This window comes from Stylophora pistillata, chromosome 10 (assembly GCF_964205215.1).
Source record: "Stylophora pistillata chromosome 10, jaStyPist1.2, whole genome shotgun sequence".
In the NCBI taxonomy this organism is placed as follows: Eukaryota; Metazoa; Cnidaria; class Anthozoa; order Scleractinia; family Pocilloporidae; genus Stylophora; species Stylophora pistillata.
Genome location: NC_142528.1, coordinates 30,667,355 through 30,693,911, shown reverse-complemented (window position 1 = coordinate 30,693,911; position 26,557 = coordinate 30,667,355). Strand labels below are relative to the sequence as shown.

General features: G+C 38.8%; 4 protein-coding genes and 1 pseudogene across 7 annotated transcripts; 2 read left to right on the top strand and 3 right to left on the bottom strand.

The window, feature by feature from the left end:
* Window positions 1–695: 695 nt before the first annotated feature.
* Window positions 696–5,658, bottom strand: LOC148722657 (endonuclease V-like). 2 transcript variants are annotated; one of them, XM_088735555.1, is made up of 8 exons: window positions 5,412–5,658; window positions 5,027–5,204; window positions 3,792–3,926; window positions 3,562–3,601; window positions 3,022–3,125; window positions 2,632–2,703; window positions 1,724–1,852; window positions 696–1,277 (listed from the first exon to the last, which is right to left on the bottom strand). In XM_088735555.1, exons 1-8 carry the CDS (start codon window positions 5,471–5,473, stop codon window positions 1,074–1,076), a joined length of 924 nt encoding a protein of 307 aa, XP_088591681.1. In that variant the 5' UTR covers window positions 5,474–5,658; the 3' UTR covers window positions 696–1,073. The 2 variants fall into 2 exon arrangements, with proteins under 2 accessions (XP_088591681.1, XP_088591682.1); XM_088735556.1 differs by having other exon boundaries at window positions 696–1,253; window positions 5,412–5,647.
* A 24-nt stretch (window positions 5,659–5,682) lies between these two features.
* Window positions 5,683–7,809, top strand: LOC148722656 (dynein axonemal light chain 4-like; annotated as a pseudogene). The gene is made up of 3 exons (XR_015992345.1): window positions 5,683–5,904; window positions 6,026–6,109; window positions 7,450–7,809. The product of XR_015992345.1 is annotated as a dynein axonemal light chain 4-like (transcript).
* A 575-nt stretch (window positions 7,810–8,384) lies between these two features.
* Window positions 8,385–17,158, bottom strand: LOC111325483 (uncharacterized). 2 transcript variants are annotated; one of them, XM_088735546.1, is made up of 6 exons: window positions 16,554–17,158; window positions 13,123–13,410; window positions 12,514–12,828; window positions 11,552–11,630; window positions 10,549–10,751; window positions 8,385–9,483 (listed from the first exon to the last, which is right to left on the bottom strand). In XM_088735546.1, exons 1-6 carry the CDS (start codon window positions 16,993–16,995, stop codon window positions 9,167–9,169), a joined length of 1,644 nt encoding a protein of 547 aa, XP_088591672.1. In that variant the 5' UTR covers window positions 16,996–17,158; the 3' UTR covers window positions 8,385–9,166. The 2 variants fall into 2 exon arrangements, with proteins under 2 accessions (XP_088591672.1, XP_088591673.1); XM_088735547.1 differs by lacking the exon at window positions 13,123–13,410.
* A 244-nt stretch (window positions 17,159–17,402) lies between these two features.
* Window positions 17,403–20,006, top strand: LOC111325447 (leucine-rich repeat-containing protein 14). Its single transcript, XM_022929256.2, has 3 exons — window positions 17,403–17,723; window positions 18,295–18,605; window positions 19,316–20,006. Exons 1-3 carry the CDS (start codon window positions 17,426–17,428, stop codon window positions 19,931–19,933), a joined length of 1,227 nt encoding a protein of 408 aa, XP_022784991.2. The 5' UTR covers window positions 17,403–17,425; the 3' UTR covers window positions 19,934–20,006.
* Window positions 20,007–22,488: 2,482 nt separating this feature from the next.
* On the bottom strand, window positions 22,489–24,401 carry LOC148722655 (uncharacterized). Its single transcript, XM_088737064.1, has 2 exons — window positions 24,330–24,401; window positions 22,489–23,622 (listed from the first exon to the last, which is right to left on the bottom strand). The coding sequence occupies exons 1-2, from the start codon at window positions 24,399–24,401 to the stop codon at window positions 22,489–22,491; spliced, it is 1,206 nt and encodes a 401-aa protein (XP_088593190.1).
* Window positions 24,402–26,557: the final 2,156 nt, after the last annotated feature.

Below are 26,557 nucleotides of genomic sequence, written 5' to 3'. Positions count from 1 at the left end.
GTATAAGGAAGTCTTCCCTGGGAAGACCTAGGCTCATTTGTCACTCACCGTTGACGTGTGCAGGTCAAATTCAAATGCTGGTAGATGAACAAAAGGAACTTATGAGATATCTATTGTTTACTTCCACCAGAATGGTGGCATGAGGTAATGTGCGAACCACCTACTTTGATCTCAAATTTACCGCTACAAATAAAGACAGTTTGTACAGGAGAAAGGAAATACAAATCTCAAAAATTCTTGTATTGTGATGAAGACATAAAACGATTTTGAGGAATGCGCCTGCTGTTCACTGCTTTGGAGTAGCTGTAACTCAAGCTGACTTCACTCTAAGAGTTCTATATCACACGACGGTTGATTGATAAATGGTCCAGTGGGACATAAGGCTCCTTTTATAGCGTGCCTTTGTGTTTAAGCTAAAGTATAGGGCACCCATATGGCAAGTAGTTACGTGCTGGGTGAAGGCTGGTTATCTCCTCATCGTGTAATCGGTTGGGGTAATGTAAATGTGGGTGAGTTATCCAAGATTATACAATTATAGTGCATCAAAAGAACTAACAAATCCCTGTCTAGAGTGGATTTGTTAGTTCCTGTGATACACCTGGATTGAACAGATCTTTGAACAATGATGCTGATCCAGACTATCCCAGGCAAGGCATCCTCTGTGCACTTTGTAAACATTTATGGTTGGACTAAAATACTTTGCCTTTAAAAAGTTTATTTTTGTAGTTTATAAAACTATTTACAAGATGTTCAAATACCCTTTGTCATCTCTTGATTAAAGTAGGCAGTGTTGATTAAAGAGGTATGTTTAAAATGCTTAAAAATTGATAAAATACCATTACTATAATGTGCTCATAAAAGTTATTACAGCTCAGATTCAGTTTCACAAAAACATTCTGAATATTCCAACCTTGATACAGTTAAAAAAGAGGAACCTTGTATGATGAATTAACTTCTTTTAGCCATCTCTCCTAGGTTGCTTATTCTTTGCAACATGTTTTTTCTTACCATTTAAACATCATCCGTGTTCTATCACTAAACAAACATACGACAACATGGAATCTATTTGTTAATTAACTAAGGTTAAGTTGATCAAAATTCTGGCAGGTCTCGTGTACTAGATCTTGCCCTTCCTTTTTTCTATCATCTTCCTCTTTCAGGAGATTACTTTCATCATTTTGTAGCCTGCAGGAACATGTTTCCAATTCTTTAGCGATATGCTCTTTGATGTATGCTCTAGATCTGATATCTGCCTGGAAATATGAAAAAAATAAGACCTACCTTTTTTTAAGGCCATTTAAAGCAACTAAAAAAGCATTTATATCTGTTTTTGTTCCTTTCATGCTAGTTTTTGGTGAAATATTTGTCTTGACTGGGAAGGAAACAAAGTTGATTGGATCAAGGGTACATTTGACAGGAAGGATATTTTTATGGTTTATGGACCAAAATATGACATTTACCTAGTACACAAATACAGTTAATGAGTTGGTTCTTTCTCAGTGATTGGTATGTGTTGAACTCAAAATATTCTTAAAAATTATTATCATGTACTCTTTGACTGAGTTGGTCGGGCAGGATGGGAAAATATTTGGTCCTCTGTTGTGATGCAAAGACCTCACCATATGTCATGACCAAGAGCCAACTATTTTCCCATGTAGCCCGACGAAACTCAGGTAATATGTACATAGTTATAATTTCTAGTAGTCTCTGTCTTGATCCTTACTTGTCTGATAGGTTCAGGTATTCTGTACTGACAGCAGGCATGTGCAAGTCTCACTGCTGTCTCCAGTCCTGTCTTGTGGCCCACTGATATGTAGATAGGGTTATGAGATTGTTGGGTACTTCTCAATGCCTGAGTAAATGAAATACAATTAATTGTGATGTTCTTTAACATTAACTTTATTTAAAGAGGGAAGTGCGATAACCTGTTACAGTTTTCTAACCTGCGGCCCTCATCAAATATTCCCCACTCATACCACCCCAGGAGAGGACATCCACCACACAGTAATCTCGTGCATGGGAGATTAACGTCTCCTAACCCTAACCCTGCAGGAGACCGGACCTCCATTTATTCGTCCCTATCCGAGAAGACGAGAATATCTATAGTAACCATTTCTTGATGTTATAGAAAGGCAGCATATTCTTCTCAATTATTTTAAGACCTCGAGTGTTGGTCCAGCCGGGGTTCGAACCCTTGACCTCCCGCACAACAGTCCAGCGCTCTATCCATTGAGCTAATTGGGAGGTGGTCAAACTTCTCACAGTAGAAACAGTAAAGAGATTTTGCATCATGCTTGAAGAAGTAACTAATGTTACTTTCTTTCAAAAATTTGTAACCAAATCAGTTGAGGAGACTGATAGGATTCTAGTTCACCTGCCAGACTTTAACATATTGTTGGTTTACTTCAGATGCTCCCCTACCATATTTAATCTGCTTGAAAAATCAATTTTTTTTATAGTATACAAGAGTCTCTGATCATAGCTTATTGCTGGGACAAAACACTGTGAAAGAAAAGGTAACAGTCCCATTTTTGGGGAGAAGCAGCAGGAGTTGGAATGAAAATATTTGCACAATTTTTTCATTCTTTTTGTTATCCTTTAGTTACAGTTTGCAAATTTGACTTATCTTACCATTCCCCAAATTGTGCCAGAGTCGCCTTCCAATGGAAAACTGTCTCCGCTAGATTTTAAACAGTTTTTGATCTGTCAAGAAAGGAATTGTTATTGGTAATACTACAGAAGAGAGTCAGCCAATCACTCAAATTACAACCCCCCCCTCCCCCCACCCACCAGAAAGGGTTATTGGTCTGCATGAACCTTCCCACTCCTCTGGAGTTTCAGTTTCATCTTGCCTCGATTTCTTTAAAAGTGATGGCTCCTGGCTGAACACAATTTACCTTTACAGTTTCCAAGAGCATTTCTTAGGCCAGGGTTGGTATGAACATTTTCTGGTACTATCCATCTCTTAAAAATTTTTTAACACCATTAAATCGAGAAGAAATTTTGTTATTATTAAGAGACCTCATCTGCATGTTTCTCAATCCCATCCACATGGAAGAGAGTCTTGGCCACTCCTACAGTAGGGATATCTGTCAGCACTCCGAGGTGACAAGCAATCCCAAAACCTGCATATAACAAGATCTAGTAAGTTAACCCTATAATTCCCAAGATCTGATTATAAATTCTCCCCTCTAGCTGCTACGCATTTCTGTGTAAATTGGTTGTGAGAATTTGGTGTTCAATCAAGGTTACAACTTCTGCCTGATAAGTTTGATTATTCTCCATACCTGTTGTTGGATCATGTATGGATATTAAAGAGAGAAGTTGCATGTTAATCACTTCTGTGAGTTAAAGGGTTAAAATGATATAATTTGTCTTTTAAGGAAAAAAAAATTAAGGCTCTTCCCCAGTGACTGGTCTTTTAGGTAGTGAAAAGTGAAATGATTTTATCATCATGATCAATTGACTTTGTTCATCCCAAGAAACAAAACAAATAATTAAATTTGGTGAGCTATTCTGATTATAATATACTTTATCAAAATGATAAACTGAGAAACATACCTCTAGGGTGCAACATTCCATTCCCATCAACTAAAATAATCTAAAACAATGACAACAATAAAAACACTATGGCAATCACATGAACTCATCTGATCTAGATTTCTTTTCTTTCCTATTAAATAAGTTTTATATTAATACCAAATCACAATTTTTTTTTTATTTTGACTAATGAAAACATGGTCAGTATAGCTCTCAATTGATATAAAAAACCATCTTAAAGATATTTTTACCTGTGGAAGTAGATGTGGTTTAGCTCTCCTTAGCTTGGAAACTGCTTCAACTAGGAACCCAACTTCTCTGAAAGCCAGGTATTCTGGTATGTAAGGTAATTCCAGATGTACAAGGGTAAGATCCTTATACTCAACCTGCATTAAAATAAATGTTCATAACATATAATACACCATAAATTGAATCCCAACAGCACTCAGAATGTTCACAGTTTTGATGAACCTTGTACACTATCCAAAAGTAGTAATGTTCACTACAAGTTACTTCAGGATACTGAGGCAGAGTTGAATAAATTTCTTTATTACACAACTCGGGCAGTCAGAGGGCCAATAACTAAAATCAACCAATCAAACTGCTCTATTGCCGGTCAATATTCTCTCAATATATATTCGCAATATTTTCGCTTACAAATAAGAATAAAAAGAAAAAATTTATTAGAGAAGCATAATTTTCCAGTAGGAATGTGTGGAAGTTATAGTTCACTTATTACGAATGCTCCATACCAGTGATTCAAAAGCTGTAAGAGATTATTTTTGAAATCTATTCTTTTAGCTTTTGGAAGCCAGTGTGAGCAGTCTGGGTATTTATATGTTTTCAGGTTCCAGTTTTCAGGCCAAACAAATATAAATTACCATTTTTTTTTTAACATGAAACTTCTCCCTGCGATATCAACATTTATTTTACTGCCACGGGCGACTAGTTCTAACAAGCACGATTTTAACACGGCGAAACGACACGACACGAAACAACACGGTTAAAACTGCAAATAAAACAGCAAACGAAAACCTATTATAATATAAACTACACTAAATATCATGGAAAGCTGCAAAGAAAACGACGATGAAAACTACATAAATACAAACTTACATTTGTTGCGATGTTTTGAATCCTGTCTAGTGGCGAACAAGCTGCACGAAGCGAAAAGAACGAGTCTACAAACTACACTTGACAAAACTGCACAAACTACGATGAACAATGTGGTTTAAATACATGCTACGCTATGTAATGAAACAAAGAAAGCGCACGCAAAACTTTACTACAATTAGCGCTACTGCACAAGAAACAACAGACAAAAAATAATGCGTTGCGATCTACGACATTATCCAACAAAAAGGTAATGAGAATAGCTTATCAGGTAGTTGTTATATTGATCAAACACCAATTTCTCATGACTAATTTACAAAGAAATGTGTAGCAGCTGGAAGGAAGAATTAATGATCAGATCTCAAGTTCAGACCTCAAGTTTAGGGAAGGAAAGTACCACCAAGCAAGCACAAGCGTGTGTAAGATCATCTTTGACAAATGATATGTCAACTCCCGCGATCAGACGCAAGTTACTAAATGGTTTATCAGTGGATTCACCCCAACTGATGCAGTCCTCGCAAACAAGCTTCTTTTTTAACTCAAGTTGTTCCCTACAATGCAAAATAGCGTTTCTGATTCGGTTATCAATATAAAAAAAAAGTAGCTAAACATTTGTGAAACAAATTCAATTATAATTTCTCAATTAGATCAAAATTTACTCCATCAGTTCTTTGAGCAACCTTTAAGTCAAAATTAGGAATAAATAACTTAAGCTTTCATAATGCCGGTTTATCTTAGGTAGTCACTATATACCCAACCTTTTCCAACATTCGAGGATTGAAACTTCAACCGGTGATTGTCGATCGTGTCCTTCAGCCATCTCTCGAAAAGGACTTCCTAACGATTTATATCCATAGCGTAAAAGTAACCGTTTCTTTGTTTTATTAAAGTAAACTAATCCACACTGCCAATAAAACGTCAGTGAAAAGCCGAACGATTACAAGATTTGAGCAATTCAAATCTTTCACCAGAATGTAAGATTTACCATTTTGTAAATTTCGCGGGACATCACAGCGGATTTAAAATGAAAGAAACACTCCTGAAAGTGAGGCTCATCAGTGTGTCCATGGAAACAAAGGGAGAGGGTAAATTGGCGCCATCTTTCTTTACGTTGATAAAAATTGGATACTTTTTAGCGTTTTTGTAGAGTATTTAATAGCTTATACCATGGCAGAAAATCAAGAAGGTGGTGCAGCACAAGAAAGTGGTGGATATGATTATAAACGGCTGCACAGTTAGCCTTTGATTCGGGTGAGTTGATAGGAATTGAATCGCCAGCCACTAGTAGTTATATTTGTGCATGTTTTTTGTTTTAATCACTCGGTTACATGAGGCTTTAAATTAATATTTCCTCGTGATAAATTTTTTGTAGTATTCAGATATGAATGATGAAATGCGAACTGAGGCGATGGAGCTCTGTGTAACAGCTTGTGAAAAGTTTTCATCAAATAACGAGGTACATAAATTTTGTTTACTATAAAATTAATGTTTATAAATTTGATCAGGATCCAAGCAGTTTGGATACTTTATAGGTTCAGGTGGGAGTATTCAACTTGCTTTCTGGTATCCTTGACATATTTCAAATGAACTACATGGCCGGGATTCTTTACATTCCCTTTTTAGTTTTGATCCAAATACTGATTACTACTTTAGACCTCATCGTCCACCAAAGAGGCTAAGGTGAACTTCTGATTGGGCTGAATAAACACCTCTGTCCTTCAAAAATTGGAACCAAATATTTGAAATGAAATGACTAATATAAAGTTGGTCACGATCCTCATAACAAGACTTACCCTGCGAGCAGAGCCTTTTCTTCTTTTCTTCTTTTCTTCTTTTCTTCTTCTTTTCTTCTTTTTAACCCTCCAAGCGAAAAGGCTCTGCCAACATCCTGTTGTTGCTTTGAAATGCCGAAAGCCTAAAACTCCAGACTAGTGAAGCCGGTTTTGCCTCTAGTCAAACTGGTTTTGGTGCACGCGTCTTTGCTTTTCATGTACACAGATGACCAAATCTGCACCCACAATAGTTCAAGGGGGCCTGGAAAAGGATCAGTTTCTAGGCAACTGCTGCACATGTTGAAACGAGCAACAACAGGATGTCGGCAGAGCCTTTTTCCCTTTTTGATTCGAGGACGGGTTAAAAAGGCTCTGCTCGCAGGGTAAACAAGACTCTATTATGGTTGAAAGAAATTTCACATTCTCTCAGTCCTCTCTTCATGTAGACAGCATCCAGAGCTTCAGCAGCTGGTGTAGTTTGAGAATCTTGATCATCAATGTAAAGTTCGTTTTTATTAAAATCAGAAACTTTATGATGCAACCTTGCCTTGTGCTCTCCCATCCAGGATCTTACAACAGCACTTACTATATATACACTGAATGAAAATATGGCATCCAATTTGAATTGCCATTGTTCTGGACAAACTTGCCTTGTCTTCACAGGGAAACACAAAAGGATTATCACATGTGTGAGAGGCTAGTGAGTCCAGAACAATGCCAGATGCCATATTTTGATTCTGCAGATGGTAACAACGTTACAGAGGTTCAGGTTCGTAACTGGGCCATGTCAATGTGTTGTGTTCCTGGGCAGAACACTTTACTCTCAGTGTCTCTCTCTCTTCCCAAGAGTATAAACAGGTGCCAATGTAATGAAATGCTGGAGGTAAGGGGGAGTAGCAATGCTTCTAGTTGCTTCATGCTAAGTGAACTACGATGAGCTTGGCTGGATGAGCCACTGGACTCAAGTGCAGACGCAGCAGCTAATTGCAAAAGTAATACTGTGTTCAAACCTATTTCATTTCAGGCTGCGGCAAAAATGATTAAAGAAAATTTAGACAAAAAGTTTGGCTCTTCCTGGCATGCAGTAGTGGGCGAGGGTTATGGTTTTGAGCTCACACATGAAGTCAAAAATCTTCTCTACATGTATTTTGGAGGAACTGTGGCAGTTTGTGTTTGGAAATGCTCCTGAAGAGACAGCAAGAACAATATTGCATCAACTGTAGACAGACTGAATTTGGTGGATGCAGAAAGTTTTAGTTGTATCTCACATTGTTAAACAAAAGTTGCATTGCCTTAGAGGAGACTGTGGTCATATTATATTCCATTGGTGATATTTTTGTTCAATTGTACATATGCATTAAAATATTAATTATTCTGAGGCCAACAGTCCTTAGTATAACTGACTTCCGAAATAGCGCATGATTTGCCACTATGTTAATTTTCTTGTATGATAGAGTGCATTTCAATACAAACTGAATTGAAATTAAAACTGGCAGACATCATAATATTTCTCTTTGCTCTTTTTGGCAGTTGAGAATACATCTGTTTTAGTTTCATAACACTCAATTGAAAAAAATCCTCATCCTCTCCATTTACGATCTCCCATTTAAGATTCACTGGAAGAAGATGTGAAAAGTGTGATTAAACAGAATAATGACATTAAAGTGACTGTAAAGGGGAAGGAGGGGTGTTCAGGTATGGTGTTGCATACATATTTGTTCCCTTTGGGCTTAAACTGGCTGTGACTTAAAAGTAAACTTCACCCTTGGATAAATGATGTCCAAAAGTAAATGCCACATTGGAAAACCGAAACATTTCCCATTAAAAAATGCCGTGTCCTTAATCAAGTATAATGAAAAAATGGAAATTGATGACCAGAACTCAGAATTGGACTCCTGATTACCTCATTAATGAACAGGGCAGCAGCACATATAAAGTGACATTGCATCATACAAAAACTAACAAAAGAACCACTTTATTTGTTCTTTTTTTTTTTTAACTACAAAATGGGATTTGTGATGTCTTGATGCTTTACAGCAATTTATACTTATACTTTCTTTTACTGATTTATTGCCTATAGTTAAATCAAATTCGAGATTGGAAAAAATATATTAAAGAGTTTTCTCTCTACCCAGACTACCTTGTTCTGGCTTTATCCAAAATAGGTTATTGAATAGTATACTTCATAACCAACATTAATTACAGTATGTACACAGAATAGTGTTAATTTATCCAACACTGACCCAAATAGGCAACCAATTTACATCAAAATCTTAATATTTACCAGTAATTCAATTTAGACAACTTTATATAATTATTTGTGCTATAAACATATCAAGATGGTGTCAGTAGATGTAAAAAACAAATAATCTCAAGTAACAATTCTGGAAAGAGTTCAGTAGAGATATATAAGGTATCCAATTTTATGTTTCAACAATTTCCATTTCTCAATCCATTCAGTAAAAAGTATACTTTTCATACCCTCATGGTACAATCTTATTCCTTCCCATGTTGTATGAATTATAAATTAATTAGTAAAGAAACTATGGTGCTGCATCAGTGGGCATAACAAGGTAATTTGGTTATATCAATTAAGTTGAAATTGTAAATTGGTCATCATAAAGTGTTTTTTAACTCCTTTTGGTGGCCAATTTACAATTTCAGCTTAGTTGATATAACCAAATTATAAATTAATTAGGTTCCCTCATTAACTGGGGAGATATTCCAATCCACTGAAAAGATTATAGTGTGTAAAGTTTGTTACCAGCAGCATGATCACAAAGAGGTACACATTCTGCATTAATTGATGTTCTATTCCCACACCAAGGAAAACAAGGTCTTTCAAACAATTGCACAGAGGAGAAACTTATGTCATCGCTGTCTCTAAAATCAAAGTTTGCCTTTTCTGTCTTGTCCCTTTTGCTATGGTTCCATCTGCGTACAAGTAAGACAATAGGAACAACTAGAAAAAGGCACATGGCAGAGATAGCAATGACAGCTCCTGTTGCTAACTTGTCTTTGCTCCTCCTTTTTGCTGAATTTATAGGGTATGCATCATCTAGGAAAAAAGGAATACATTTTTTCAGCCAAAAATCAGAAATGGTTATCTGTTTCTGGGATATGCTCCTGGGTCTAGATGTTCAACCACTTGATTAGATGTCACACATTACAATAGGTTTCAGTTTTGTAGGATGTATTTGACAAATTTTCCAGGTGAACTAATACTTTCATTGGTAAACACTGTTGGTGTCTGAGAAACTGCCTGTTCAAAAGACAATCCAACATTTCTCAATAAAGAAACGACAACTTTAAATTTAAATTTACAAGACGTTTCGACATTCTCATGTCATCTTCAGTTGCAAATGAGCTTTTAACGGTTTTACATTTAAATTTATATTAAGGAATGTTACAAATTATGTGTCAGGACTTACGTTATAATTTGAATATTAAATATGCAAAAAATGAAAATAGCTCATGCATAACTAGACCAAAAAAGTAATAATAATAATAATAAATAAATAATGAAAGACAAAAGGAAAAACAATAAAAAGGAAAGAGACAAATCTTGAATCTAGATTCCTAAATCTAAATTCCTTTTAATTATGTTGTTCCTTTTGTCTTTTATTATTTATTTATTATTATTATTACTTTTTTGGTCTATTTATGCACAAGCTATTTTCATTTTTCGTGTATTTAATATTCAAATTGTGATGCAAGTCCTGACACATAATTTGTAACATACCTTAATATAAATTCAAAAGAACAACTGTTAAAAGCTCATTTGCAACTGAAGATGACACAAGAATGTCGAAAAATGTCTTGTAAATTTAAATTTGAAGTTGTCATTTCTTTATTGAGAATTACTGAGAATACTTGAGAATTACTTAGAATTACTGAGAATTACTTGAGAATTACTTTATTGAGAATTACATTTGGTAACAATTCGACATCAACAAAATTGAATCATCCAGAAAGAAAAGAACACCAAATTCTCTGTTTCTTTAACGATAAGGTAACCTTTATGAAACCAGGTTCCCCTCATAAAATGGTCCTTAACATAGAACAATGGAAAATGTCAAGATAAATATTGCTTAACAAGTAAAAAGGAATGTGTGTATCTCACCAGGGATTTGCAGCACAAGGGATGTATTAGTGTTACTGACATCATTCCTCACTCCAACACTGACACAGAAGTTTCCAGAATTGTGGAATGTATGATTCACAATTAAATAACAGGAATCATTGTGTTCCAGAGTGGGACTGCAGTTTCTTTGGTGGAGTTCATTGCAATGTCTTGAAACACACCAATGAAAAGAAACTGGCAAGCTGTTTGGGAAAGAAAAGAGGCAATTTAAAGATCATAACATTACCAACTCTACTCAAAGTATCAATATTATTGAATATATCACCAGGAGATAGAGTCTGTGGCAAGAAACAACTATGCTAACCCCAAAGATGTTCTTTGGAAATTCTACATTTAGTAAAGGAGTAACAGAAGGGCTTTCAAAAGAGCAAACTTTTACAAACAGTCTGGTTGCAACCACCTCTTGTAAGCGACCACCTTTCCTAAGTGACCAGTTTTTCGAGATACCCAAAGTTTCCAAATCAAGTCACTATATTTGGAACCTATTGTAAGCAACCACCTCTCGTAAGCAACCACTACCACTTTAATAGCTACAAGTTTGAAATTATCTTTTATTTGCTTTTTACCCCCTACTAGTGACCACTTGACAGATAATAGAGCCGAAATTGGATAATGAGGTGTTGTAACATTATCGCATTCCTGAATAGTACAAGAGACAGAAATCTCTCAATCTGAATTTGCAGATTTTTTCTTGAAATTGACTTTTATTAAATTAACGCAACCCTCTTATAGAGAATACCTAAGGTCCAGTGCTTGCAGAAAACTGCTGCTTAGGTTAGCCCTCCTTTAAATAATTTACTTTTAAGTTTTTCAGACTTTCAGTGATTGTGGTGTGACACATGTAACAAAGATGGTTTGCATTTGAAAAAAGTAGCTATTAGGCTGTTACTGTATAACACTGCAGACTAATATTTTAGTCTTTATGTAAGTACTTTATGGCAAATTTTAAAGAGCATGGATAATTGGTGATAAAAGTAATTACCTTCCATTACAAGAGATGTGAAAAGCCACTGGTTTATCTTTAGTAATATTATTGTGCCGCACTTTAAGAGATACAGGTGCTGTAGGGAAAAAAAATTGCCATGAATGATATTGATAACATATTTCAACTAGGTAGCCACCAAAGAGATTATGCCATGATGTTACATGGAGAATTCAATCTATTCCTAATAAAAATGTATGACAACCAGAAGAACATGACAGTGTTGCATTCCAAACTCTTTTCAAAGGGGGCTGTGACTAAAACTAATATTATTATTATATTATTATATATTTATTATATTTATGAATATTTAAACAGGGTAGCCCAGTTCAGCTAATAGCTGGTTTAAATGGGGCCCTGTGACACCCACCCATCCCACCCCACAAGAGGACATCCACCAAACAGCAATCTCATGCATGGGAAATTAACGTCTCCTACCCCTAACCCTGTAGGAAACGGGACCTACAGTTTATTCATCCTTATCCGAGAAGACTAGAATATCTATCCATTTCTTGATAACATAGAAAGGTAGCAAATTCTCCTCAGTTCTTTTAAGACCATGAGTACTGGTCCGGCCTGGGCTCAAACCCTCGACCTCCCTCACAACACAATCAGGCACTCTAACAAATTTAGCTAACTGGGGGGCGGTTAGAAAACATTTCATGAAGTCCTACAGAGCAAAAACTGGTGAAATTAAACAGCAGGCCCCAGTTGCTGCAAGGTTGGATGATGCTGTCCAGTGTCCTGTACATTTTGCTATTTATCTGCTGGATAGTAATTTATCAGTTGAATACAACTGAGCCTATGGTTATAAAAAATACACCCATGTGAAAAAAAAAAGTTTCTAGTGCACCAAAACAGGGGACGCATTTGTTGGAAAATTGCATATTGTCAAGAGTGTGACCTCTAATTTTTGTTTTACACGAAACCTTTCCATTATAGAAATAAATACATTTCCTCACCTTTGACAAAAATATACTTGGAGATAGGGAGAAGCTTGGTTGTATCTTTATAGTACCTTGTTTCGACCCTGACTGTCACCCACACATGATATTCCTTCTCAGCCTGATATGTGTGAAATATTAGACAGCTATTTCTCTCTGTCACAAAAGAACCGTCACCAAAATCCCAGTCTGTGGATACATTTGTGACTGCTTTGAATGGATCCTTGAATTTCACCTCAAACCTAGCAGGAACATTTATTGCAACTTTCTCCTGGTCTGATGGCAACTTTGGACCAGGCAAACCAACAATCACCAGGTGCGCTGTAACATTGGCTTGACAAAATAAGTTACACCATGTCAAAATAAACATGAATAACATTATAAAAATATAGTGTATATTCAGGACCCTAACAGCATAGCAGGACTGTTGAAGGTACTTTGTTAAATAAAAGGAGCTTTAGTCATAATCCTTCAATTATCTTAAAAAAATGTTCAGCTTGCATCCCCTGACAAACTCATTGTTACTGAAAAGTGAAGCACAAACTGCATTTAATTATACTAACATTGAATGTGGGCAATACAAATTATCATAAATGAATTGCAAAAGCTTTAATAGCCACAATCTACCTTTGAAAAGTAAATCTTTAGTAGCAACTCCGCTGCAGTATTCTCCATTGTGAAATCCATGGATAACAACTTTCACTGTACAGGCTTCCACAGTTGTAAAATTGTGACTCACTTCACTTAGACGTGAATTTAGCAATTTAGTTCTATCCCCAAACCACCAGTTATATGACAAATTATGAAATCTCCCAGGACTATGGACCCTAACTGCAAGGTTAACAGTTCCTGCGGTGAAAGGATTTTTGTTTTGGGAGGAATTCTGATAAGCCTCTAAAGATGCAAAAATCTTCTCTGCAAAAAGATATAGCAGTAACAGAAATTAATCTATAAAGCACACATTTATTAAGTAAAAAGTCAAGACTATCAGCAAGTGAAACATTTGCAGCAAAAGAGAAGGAAGAGTACACTAAATAAAAGTACACCTAATTTATGCTTGTTTCATACATCTTTTCTTTCTGCTTTGTTGAATTTGGAAACACCAGCCATATTGTAACTCGCGTCAATTCAAAACCATGGCATGCAAGTAAAAAAGGCAGAGCAAATAGTTGTGCAGTGACAAGCAAGATCCTCTTTTCTTTCTGCTTTGTTGAATTTGAAAACACCAGCCATATTGTAACTCGCGTCAATTCAAAACCATGGCATGCAAGTAAAAAAGGCAGAGCAAATAGTTGTGCAGTGACAAGCAAGATCCTCTTCAGAACACCAGTAGTAGCTACAATTATGTCTCGCTTTTTGAATAAATGGAACAGGCTTTTAAACTCTGAGGACTATTTTACTCACAAATTCACCCAAAAATAAATATAAATAAATATTACCAGAAAATAATTAGATTAAAAAAGAAACAAGCCATTGTAATCAACAGGTCACAGTGAATTAATTTAAAAAAACAAAACAACTTTGGCCAGAAAGCTTTGACTGTCCATAATTTTTATCTGATGGTATGACATAAGTCATGCTATGAGGTTTAGGGTTTGGGGGCGAAATTCAATTAAAAATCACTCACTCACTTTGTTAGACATTATTAATTTATGCATTAAACCTGGATTAAACACTTTTTCTCCCCCTCCCCGACAAGATTCCCTGTTCAAAGTCATGGTGTAGGTATATTTGAGGGGTGGTACAAAGGCAAGAACATGCCGAACTACTTGGACAGATTCAAAATGGTGTCCCGCCTCTTGAAGCGTGCATGGCTTTTTTTTTATTCCAAACTTGATCAAATCATACCTTTGTGGAGCCAAAAATGGAAAGGAAATATAATACAGAATACTCGACTGCAGAGAAATGGGGGCCTGAGTCCTAAAAGTGACAATAACATGAACGATTCGTGCGTGAAGACCCAAACACCACGAATAAGAAGTGAACTTAAGCTTACTGCAAATTGGTAAGCATGAAACTTCGTTGATTTCATCTTGTAGCTGCCCGTATCTTAACTAATTCTTCACACATTCGCAATTTAAAGACAATTTTTCTCCATCAAAACGCTTACAAACACAATAATTGTGCCAGTACGTGTTACCCATGATCAAAAATCTTTCCAAAGTTAAGAAAGCCAGATCACAGGTTATGTCAAGGGTGCCAAAAATTCATACCATGAGGTTGCTCTAAGGAGCCTTTGATCTACTTATAAGGCACGTAATAAAATGTAAGGCAAGATTTCCGTGTAAACCCATTCTTTGTTATGTATTCAATTCTTGAATAAAGGAAAGCAGAGGTCCTTTAGGACTAAGGCTTTGTTCTTAATTGGTATGGGGTTATACAGAAATCTTTCCAAATGTAAACATCATGAGTGGAATTCCACCAATGTGATCATGAGGAGATAATTACCATGATTTCAATTCCATAGACTGTCAGACAAACAGATGGCGACAGCAAGACCTAAACATCAATTTTCAGCCCCATGTGACATACATTTCGTAGTGTATAATTATTGGCTATGAAAATTTGACGACAAATTAACTAAAAAATTTCCCTCACTTGATATTTCCCTATGTTTATTATGATCTTTCTACTTGGAATTACTGTATCAATAATAATAATCATAATAATAATGTTTATTTCTTATATTGCACAGTCTAACATGCAATAAAAGATATAATTGAATGCACATTACAACATTAAAAATCTTACAGCAATGAGGCTAATCCTAATAATGATAGTAATAATAATAATTTACAATTTTTCGGAAAAACAATAAAGGTAAAATATGAATTAATAAAAGAACTAATAGAAAGCTAAATTAAAAAGATGTGTCTTTAGTAAAACTTTAAAGTATCCAATGATTGACACTGTCTAATTTCCAGAGGTAGTCGGTTCCATACTTTGGGTGCAGCATGTTCAAACGCCCTATCCCTGAGTGTCTTTTTTGTTCTGTAGGTGTTATCGATTAGGAGTATGCCCGGGTGGGATCTCGACTGATACCGCGAACTCACTTTGATTTTTATCAAGTCTGAGAGATATTGTGTTGCGATGCCATAGATACATTTGTGAACTAACAGTGCTATCTTGAATTCTATTCTGTGGTTGACCGGAAGCCAGTGCAGGTTGATCAGGGATGGTGTGATATGATCATACCTAGATACAGTGCATACCAGTCGAGCTGCTGCATTTTGTAGGCATTGCAGCTTGCCAAGATGAACAGCGGGTGTACCATATAGCAGACCGTTGCAGTAGTCTAATTGTGACATTATAATAGCCTGTACAATGGACTTCCTATTGTCATATGACAGATACTTTCTAATACGCTGGATGTTGTATAGATGGTAATAAATAGCCTGACATATGCTGTTAATATGTGTGGCCATATTCATGTTTGCATCAAGCCAAACACCAAGATTTCTAACAGAACAGACAGCAGAAACCCTTATCTCACCTACTTGCAAGTCATTTATCGTAACCTTATTTAAATGTGCGCGTGAAACTCGGTCTTAGCAGCGTTCAGCTGAAGTTTGTCTTGGGCCATCCAGGTTCTTATATCCCTGATGCAAGCTTGTAAGGCATCAACAGCAGCCGCCTCGGTAGCTGTTGTTCACCTTCCAGAAAGTGAAAGTGCTCCAGACAGCACGTTTGTGGGGAGACTTTCAGTCTTTCAGTTTACGATTCGCAACACAATATATTAATAATTATTAAAAACTAGATCATTGGATAATGCAATTCAAGACTTTTTATTGGCTTAGCCATTATGGTATATCAGCCAATATACCATAATCTACAAATATGGTAAGCGTACGTGTCAGCTTAAAATTAAAAGGGAGCTAAAAATTTAATAAAATTTAATAATTTAATTTAACGTTTTTAATAAAACAATTATTCCACTCGCGCTTGTTGGATATGAGATGATTATAGCCAACGAGGCGCGTAGCGCCGAGTTGGCTATCTATCATCTCATATCCAACGCGCGCTCGTGGAATAATTGTTAATTATAACAAAACACATACCTTTGGTTTCAAGAACTGTAACCTGGGTACTGTTTCTGGCACAATACTCTCTGTACCCACTCCGCTTTCGATTGCTGGAATAACGATGATTATATTCAGTTCCGACAAGAATCTTCACTGAAACTGAAACCGTTTTTTGTCCTTCGCTGAACCAACGCCATCGAAAGCTTTTCCATCTGAGTGTTGTTTGCTTCTGTCTAATCCATTCCAGATCGGAAACCTTCCACGAGAATTCGTATATTGTATTTTCGGTATATCCCAAATGTCTACTTTCTGCTCCGGGTTTCCGCACAACCACAGCTTCGAAAGCTGTTTCTTCTCCAATTTTGCTTTCTTTGCTATAAGACAACAGTACTTTGTATTCGTCCCCAAAATAACCACGACAAGGAAGAGCAAAAATATTAGCTAAGAAAAGGAGAGGCAAGGACGTATGTCGGTGCATATTTCAGACTGTTTTGAGGTTAAACTTTGTTCTACTAACTAAACGAAAGCGGGATACCATGAATACTGACTCGTGAAATTGTTATTTACCCTTTTCATAACGGGTATCTCATGTAAAGTCGAAAGTCAGCTACTGGGGAAAACATTAAACGGATTAATACTTAGTAGCCACGCGATATCAAATTTACACCCGAATTGCGGAGGTACTGGGTAAAGTCAAAGAAAATGTTATGCAAATCTTTTTACATAATAGGAACTAAATTTTGCGCTAAAAATTACTATATTTTATTAAAACTGTGATCTAAATGAGTAGAGGGATGATTAAAACATTTTTTGACCATTTCAACTCCTTAATGCCTAAATTCGTGAATAAGAGTGAACTAATAGTAATAATTAGTTCTCAGTCTTTTCTCGATTATTTCACAACGAAGATGTCGGCTTGTTCGCTTAGTAAATTGTCGGCCTCTACCATTGTGCAGGATGGATGTATTGTGGAAGGATACGACTTGAGCACATTGCCAAGAGCTGTTCTACAAGAACTTCTTTTGACTTCCATTTCTCAATCTAGGATTCTCAGTTTAAGAATTTTGATCGTAAAGTGGCCTTTAAGACAACTCATACTGCAAAATGTTCAAGGTTTTGATGAACCGAAAGCAGTTCTCCTTGCTTACTGTTTGCAGAGATTTAAACACGATTTACGACTTGTCGACATTAGGGGATGCAACATTGGTGAGTCACGGGCAAATGCCAGATATTCGATCTTTGTACATGTCATGAGCAAATTTTGGTCATTGCCGTTTTTACGTTAAAATGCTGTAATGCACCTATCAGTGTAGTATCAAGCCCGCAATGTTGCCATACAGCCATCTTCCATCTGTAAAGTAAAATCTTAACTGTTTTCCCAAAATTCTGCGCTAGAAATTCAGGGGCCCACATTCTCAGTCCAATCCCTAGGGTTGGGGAAGGCAATAGCGATCAAATGCTCTATCTATCGGCAGGGTGCTCCCCCTAAGGTTTAAGATCAGTGAGCTCATTACATGTGCCTCAGGATACCTCCTAGAAATTCTTGTATAGGTGTGCTGCCTTGCTTCCCAAATCGCAACTCTAATCAGCCTTCTCTATGGCTACAGTCAGCAAGCTTAAGAAATCATGTGAACATCTTTGGGGATCTTTGGCAATGTTTGGAAGTCATCAGAACATCTTGTTAACGTTTTGAAGTAATTTAAGTCACCCAAAGACACACCTCATCCTTCTCATTAGCACAACCCTGACTTTAATTCCAGCCCTTTTGGATTTTTAGGTCTTCATGGGACCACGGCATTTTGCAAGCTAGCTGCTGATATTCAAGTTTCAGACAATGATGTGTTGGGAATGAAAATTTTGGACACACGTCCAACTGCAGAATTCCCAAAAGGAAACTTTCCAACAAAAGTTTCATGCCAGAGAATTCCCCCAACAGTGGTTATGTTAGATTGTATTGTTGACAAAGACAACTGTGGCCTTGTAATCCAGGCTTGCACCAAGCACTCAGTTATGGATTTAAAGATATCACATTTAACAGTACATTCCATTAGAAGGAATAAGCTTCGCACCCTGTTGTCTTCTTTGGAGGTGGGAAGAAGGAGAAGTTTTTTACATTTCAGCTATATATAGTTGATGAAGATCTAACAAATGTAACAATAACCATGGCAGAGATCTGCTGTTAGTGCTCTGCTTCATACAGGGGGAATGTGGGAGAAAAATGGAAAAATGCCACATTTATTAACCCTTAACACCTTAACATCAGAGGGTATATTCTCCATACTGTTCTCTACACATTTCCTAAGGTACTGACAAGGAGAATTTGTTTAACAATCAAGAGCTTCTTTGGTTGATGATCATTTTCTCTATTTCCATAACCTTAATGTATGATTCAGGAGTGATATTGTAAGGAGAAGGTAGATGTGAGTCAATCTTAGGGTGAATCACTGACCTGCTGTATTCACAGTAAAGCACAATGTGTGGTTCCAGAAAATATCCATACCCCCCCCCCCCAAAGAGGGTCACGGAAATTTGAAATTTGGAATGCTGGAGGGGCGCTTACTTATGTTCAATGGGGAAGGACCTCATGCCCCATGGGAGGTGCTATATTTCACAGTAAAGCACAATGCACATAAGATGTGGAAACTAGGAGAAAACAGGGGGGATTCCCTCTCCTTCTACACCACCACCACTTCCATGGGTTTTGCCAAGTAAGGGGAGGGGAGGGGCCTTGGATAGAGAAATTATATTTTTATCAAATACCTACACATTGATATTCACCATTTTTCTCTTTTATTAAGTCTTCAATAATCAAAGGCTTAAACCTGGCAATGAATGGACTACAGGAAGAGGGATTCAATGTCATTTCCCCCATTATTACAACCTTCACAAATTTAACAGATCTTAATCTTTCCTACACTGGTATAACAAGTCAAAACACTTCCGCTATTCAGCAAATAGCCAATATCTGCCACAGACTAAAAACAATAAAGAAGCTTGATATGTCTGGTAATTATATCCGGTCTGGAGTGTACGCTATTCTACATCATCTACAGTCACCTTTGACTCATCTGGATCTGAGAGGATGTGGCGTGCGAGAATCTGACCTCTGTGAAATGTGCAAACTAGACACTTTAAAGCATTTGAAGTCTTTGAAACTAAATGGCGGTGCATTTGTGAACTGTATTGAACTGTTGTGCCGTTTTGTTCTTAAGTCAGCTGGAACATTGGAGTTTTTGTCACTAGAAGATCACATGTTTGATTCATCCAGTATTTCTCCCCTTTGTCAGATGATCAAAACACTACCTCTGCTAAAGAGATTGTCACTAAGCTACAACCATTTTTTGCCTGATGATATTAGAACAATCAAAGACAAGTTTCCAGCCATGGACTTGGTTTACAAGGAGTGGCTCTATTAACCTCAGGTATTCAAGGCATTTAAATTGTATTCAGCCCAGGGCTGGGTTCATTAAAGGTGGTTAAGATAACCCAGTGCTAGTGTGAAATTTGATTTCAGATCTGAAAGCTTTATAACAGAAAATTCAGTCTAATTCTATTTGAATACAATTTGATGATTGAATGCTCTAAAAAGAATTGGGAAAATTATCCCCAAACGGCTTTTGAACAGAGAAATATAGACACGGATTAAAATTAAACCCTGAATTAGCCATAATCAGCCATCGAACAACTGGGCCCAGGTTTATCTGCGTTTGGTGGGCAAAGAAAATAGTTTCACCAACAGAAATGCACAAGACTTTATTTTACAGTACTGATACATTAACGAAAATTAATCTCCTTTATCTACCCACATGTTTATTAAAAAATAATTTAACCTTTTTCAGTTAATAGCGGGGCTCCCACGCGCGCGTCGCGCCCTTGGGGCAGAGCCCCATACCCATGGAATATGATCAACCTCTTTTCGTTTGTTGGTTATATCAACTAGATTGAAATTGTAAATTGAAGAGAGCTCTGACGAAGGGCTAACGCTCGAAACGTCAGCTTTTTTATTCGTTACGGTGGCCAATTTACAATTTCAACTTAGTTGATATAACCAATTATCTTGTTACCCTCGCCGACGTAGCACCACAGTTTCTTTAGAAACTTTCAGCCTTTATTCATTTCTCTTTTCGTTTGGTTGTCACGTGACTGACAGAGCGTACGTACGTACGTGCCTTCAGATTGCACGGGTAGGGTAGGGGAGACTATCAAAACGAAGGGAGGGGTGTCTCAGGTGAGTCTTGGCAAATGCAAATCTTTTATGTTATCATTAATGTTACGAACTTGGAAGCTCCGCTTTTAGGCTAAATCTATATATTAAGTGAAATTGAAAGTAAGTGGTATCACCTTATCGGTACGATTTGATAACACGTAGTCACATTTTTTCTCCTTCAGCACCATGGATGTCGAAAACGTGCAAAAGCTGTACTCACGATTTATTCGCTTGACTCAATTTTGCTATTACACTTCAGTTAACTCCCACTCACAACTCTCACGAAAACACACACCACGTCTTATTGTAAGCACGTGGAACAGCGCCATATAACACGTGATAAAACACGTGCTGCATACATGCTATTTGGTTACGTAATAGACAAACGAAATCACTTATGATGTCACCAATTTTAAGACTAATAAATGTAACGTACAGTTTCTAACACTCTCCCCCATATGACTTGGGAACAAGACATATGCAAGTGGAACTGACTCCATAACACAATGAGAAATAAGTATAAAAAATAATGTTTCTTTAGTAAACACATTCAAGTGTCTTGCTCTGCAATGTCCTGTATTCGCTGACGTGCTGCCACAGCTGCATCTCGTCGCGGCCGGAACTCCAATGCAGTTGGGTTCAAAGGTGAGTCATTACAAGGCAGAGGGTTTCGGTCCCAGGACAACTCCAATGGATAGAGATGTTGGATTGGGCGCTCCATGAATCCTCTGCCTGCTCTTAATTTCGCTGCCCTAACAACACCATCACGTCCACTAAATAATTCTTCTACTACCACCATGGGCCACTGATTTCGGTTTCGCTCATCAGACGTAATGATAACAACATCTCCTACGGACAAGCTGTTAGGTTTGGTGTTGTGTTTAAGTTGATGCTTCACTCTCTCAAAACTCTAAGGTATTCTGTGGTACAGCGACGCCCATTGTATCTTTGGTAGCTTTCAAGAATTTCGCACGTTTCCTCAAGTCGCGGTCTTCGAGCTGATGTGGCTCGAACTCAGGTAAAATGTTAGCATTCAGAAACAGGAAGGAGTTGGGTGTTAGTGTAGGGAATTGCGGGTCATCTTCCACGTAACTAAGAGGTCGATGGTTAAGCGACACTTCGATGTCAAGGACTACCTCGCAGAGCTCGTCCCAGCTTGTAGACCCTGACCCACAGACTTGTGGAATGAAGACTTGCATAAGCCATAGTACTATGAATAAGCCAATGAGTCTTTCGAAGTATCCTCCCCACCATGGTGCTCTACTCACGTTAAAGCGCCAAGTGATGGATTAGTCACTCAAGAATGAGTGGAACTTCTCATCCTCCTTCACTTTCGTCAGCCACTTTGCCGCAGCTGTGAACGTAGAACCATTGTCTGAGTAGACAAGGGATGGTCGACCTCTCCTTGCGATCAGACGTTTAAAGCTCTTGATAAATTCGCTTGTTTCTAGGCTGGGAAGCACTTCCAGGAAGATTCCGCGGGTAAGACAACAGTAGTAGAATACGACGTAGGCTTTCTCTGGCTTGCACTTGCCACTATACTTGATTGGTGCTGCGAAGTCCACCCCGATGACATCAAAGGGTGTACTCCCTTCTGTACGTGACTTCGGTAGATCACCTGGTGGTGGGTCATGAAGGGGCGGAGCTTGGAACCTCTTGCAGCCAAGCAGTGCTTCAATACTCTCTTAGCAAGCCGTCGAAGCCTTGGCACCCAGGATCTTTCTCGTACTTTAGCCATAGTCATGCTGACTCCCCCATGGAGAGCTACCTCGTGCGCTTCACTATTTCCACTGTGAAAGAATTAGAATCTGGTAAATAAACTGGATATTCACCCTGAAGGCGTCCTCGGCATTCCAATACACCATCGGTGTTTAGCTGCAGATTCAATTGTTCCTGGTCGCGGGCAAACTTGACCGTCTTTGCCCCTTGGCTCTGCGCTCGCTTGATCCAGGACATTTCTTGTTGCTGAATTTCTTCGGTCGCAAGAGGTCCTATGATCCTCTCGGAAGGGTGACGAGAATTGTGATTGAACCGCAAGATCCATGCACAAATTCTCATGGCTTTACGCAAGCCGAACTTCTCGAGAACAGTGTCAAAGTCATCGTTTGCTTCGACACCGAGCGCGAAAAGTTCTGGTTGAACCTTCTTTTCTGCATTGCTGTCATCCGTCGCCTTTGTCACAATATTAGCAGGCCACTGAGATCGGTCGGATAACCACGGTGGACCGTTCCACCATAGCTCCGCCTCATTCACACTGCCACCTCTGCTTCCCAGGTCAGCAGGGTTTTCGGATGACGATACATGTCTCCACTGCGTGTTTGGGTGGCTCTGGATCTTTTTAACCCGATTAGCCACGAATTGGCGGTACTTCCCGTCATCGTTCAGCCGGTGTAGGGCTACAGTGCTGTTGAGCCAGCACTGTATATCCTCCGTCATACTGAAGCCTTCTAGCGCAACTCGCACATTTGTATACAAGTTGACTGCCATATGGCCTGACACGAGCTCCAAACGAGGAATCGTCAGACTTTTCTTGGCAAGGCGGGATTTGGCGGCAATCAGACCCTGTGTCACGCCTGACGCTTGTGTAACCACAGCATACACAGCAGCATTCACACCGTGAATACTTGCATCACCAAATGCATGAAGTTTAATATTATCGATCGGTTCCTGGTACTGAACAAGACTGCGAGGAAAGTACATATCATCCGGTGCATTTTTCTCCCATTTTAGCCACCGTTTCGCGATCCCGTCGGGAAGTGGGGTATCCCAGCTGAACTTCATCTCATTGGCTTCTCGATAGATTTGTTTCCCCTCTAACATTGCAGGCGACACAAGTCCTAATGGGTCATAAATCTTCGGTAAGTTAGCGAGGATGCCCCGCTTGCTCAATGTAGCAGGCTGAGATGGGAGTGAAACATGTAAAGTGTCATCCCCTTTGTCCCATTTGAGTCCCAGTAGCTAGCACTCTCCATGAGCTGATGATGTACCAAGCTGTTGTTTAGCAACTAGAAGGCTCGTCATCGGTGCAGTCGCCTTCGAGTTCTGGCACGTTTGAGTGCCATTTGTGCAAGGTAAACCTTGCACGATTAAAGATCTCTACCGCATGATGTTTGAGCTGTTGGGCACCTTCCACAGTAGTATCTCTGGTAATCAAATCATCTACTTACAGACTGTTCTTAATTTCTTGTACAGTCCCTAGGTAGTCGGACTGCAGACTTTCCAAGTGTTGTATCACGGCATTGAGTAGGAAAGGAGAAGGAGCAAGACCAAACACCACTCTCATAAACCTCAGCACTTCCAGTTCTTCAGTCGATTTGTCTTTAATCCAGTGGAAAACTCAGTACGTCACCTTCAGCTTCCTTGACACGTGTCTGTAGGAAGGCCTTGCGCATATCTCTGGCAACTGCAATAGGCTGGAATCTGTTGCGGACAATAACATTCCAAAGCTCATTGTGTAGTGGGGGGCCAGTGTGTAAACACTCATTCAAAGATGGCGCACCGTCATACGCACGGGCCGAGGCGTCATATACCACTCGTAGCTTGGTTGATTATGCGTTCTCGCGTATTACCGCTCGGTTGGGCATGTAGAATTCTTTGGCTGTTACCTTCGCTGGTGCCTTCTCGACCACACCTCCCTCTAACTGTTCCCGAATAATGTCGTCGTACTGGTCTAGCATATCAGTTCTCTTTAATTTCCGTAGAGTTCACTCTACGCACACTGCCCGCACAATTATTGGGCAACTCAGGACAGTTCCCTTTGCAGGGTAGTCCAGTTTCGTATCGGCCGTCCGGACTTCTAGCCAGTTGCTCCTTAAATTCTTCGTGGACGTCGCTTTGGTGAGTAGATAGTTTGTCCTCTAGTCCTAAGACATCCAGGGCGCAGAGTCGGTTGTGATCCACCCTAGAATTCACGGCAGGGTACGCGTTGCCTAGATCTGTTCTGGGGGACATTATAGTCCATCCGAAACGTGTACGCTCTGCTACTGGATCTCCTCTTCGTCCGACCCGTAAACGATCACTTGTCCGTATCTTGGCAAAGTCACTAGCGCCGATAATCACATGCACAGGTAAGCGAGCCTTTGTATCGCTATCCTCCATTTTAACACCTCGCAAGTGAGGGTGATTTTTTACGAGGTCGGAATACCTTAGGTTGTCTAAGGTCAACAGTTCCCTTTTTTCGATTTTCGTGACATTTACGTTTAGTGAGAAATCTCCAGTCACAGAATGCATGACAACTTTGTAGACTTGCATAGTTCTGGTTTCAACGCCTGTAAGCATGGCGATTTGACGCAAACTCGTACTCTTCACTTTAGCTTTAAGTAACTCAATCGCAGTTGACGAAACATACGAATGGCTTGCGCCACTGTCCAAGAGAGCTCTGAATTTACATCCACCCATGTTTATGATTACTACGGGATGAATAACACTGGAATCGCCAATTAAATTTGCAGTCATACCTGGTTCTCGTCTCTCCTTCTTGTCACATATCGAAGTGTGGTATTTTCCATCGCAAATTTTGCAAGTATTTTTGCTCTCACAATCGCTGGCTCGGTGTTTGGCTCCGGTACAATTGAAGCACAAGCGCTTATCGGCAAGTATTTTCTTCCTTTCTTCAATGCTTTGGACGTTATCACAGTTAATTGCTTTATGTTGTTCGCTACAACAATTAAAGACACGCCCCTGGGCTCGCCCTCGACTGGGTTCCGGTTTCTTGTTGTTTGGCAAGAAATGCTCTGGACTGATCTCCACGGAAATTTGAACTCTGATTTCGGTTCATTTGAAATGGGATTATTAATCGTTCACTTCTCCAACGCCTCTAAGAATTCTACAAAAGTCCATTCACACCAATTTTCATCTATCATAACAATTTCGTTCTTTATCACGTCAATTTTGTCGAAGGTAAATCGAGCCGCGGCGTCTAATTTGGATAAGCTCTTCAATGTTCGCGATGACTCTACATTGAACTGTAATACTTCGTAAAATTCATGTATCTTCTTTACGTTTCTCTCGCGCATGGTGGGTAGTTCCGAAATATTCCTAACGTAAGTTCCCATGACTTCACTCTCTTTCCCATATCTTCTTGTGAGTAAATCTTTAGCCTTTTGGTAACCTTCAGGCGTAAACGGAAGACCGTCGATGAGATTTCGCACCTTCATATTCACTAATTCTTTCAAATAAGAGAACTTTGTGACTTCAGGGGCACTGGAATCATCAATTTGACTTTGGAACTGTCCCCAAAAACGCAGCCAATCTTGCGGCGTCCTGTCAAATTTTGTGATCACGAGCTTGGGCATTGTCACCACGTTGCTAGCCATTTGCCCGTGCATAGTTTCCGGCGGTTCCGTTTAAGCTTGTTTCAGCTCCAACTTCTTCTTCTCAAATTCCAATTCCTCCTCATGTGCTCGATTAATAGCTTCTTGTTGTTGCACCATTTTCTCTTTCTCTAGTTCGACTTCTCTCTTGTGTTCATAGAGCACGGTTGCGTGTTTCAGATTACGATCGATTTGCTCAATTCGTTCTTCCAGTTCGCGTATACAGGCGTCTCCTTCGTTAATGACCAGCTCGATTTCGTCGGCCCATTCTTGTACCGCTTCGTCGTCTTCGCCGTTCGTGAACTTTTGTTCCTCAATGGAATCCTTCAACTTCACTACGTGGTCACTAAGGCTTCAACGGAAACTTTGTGCCTCTCAAAGGCCGTTCGGTCGTCTTTCTTTAAGACATCTCCTGTCTTCTTCAAGCGAAAATTCAACGTCTTCAATTTGCCCTCAAGTTCGGCAATCTGTCTCTCCATGATTTCCAACGCTGTCCCGGCGGGGTCGCCACTGTGTCGAAA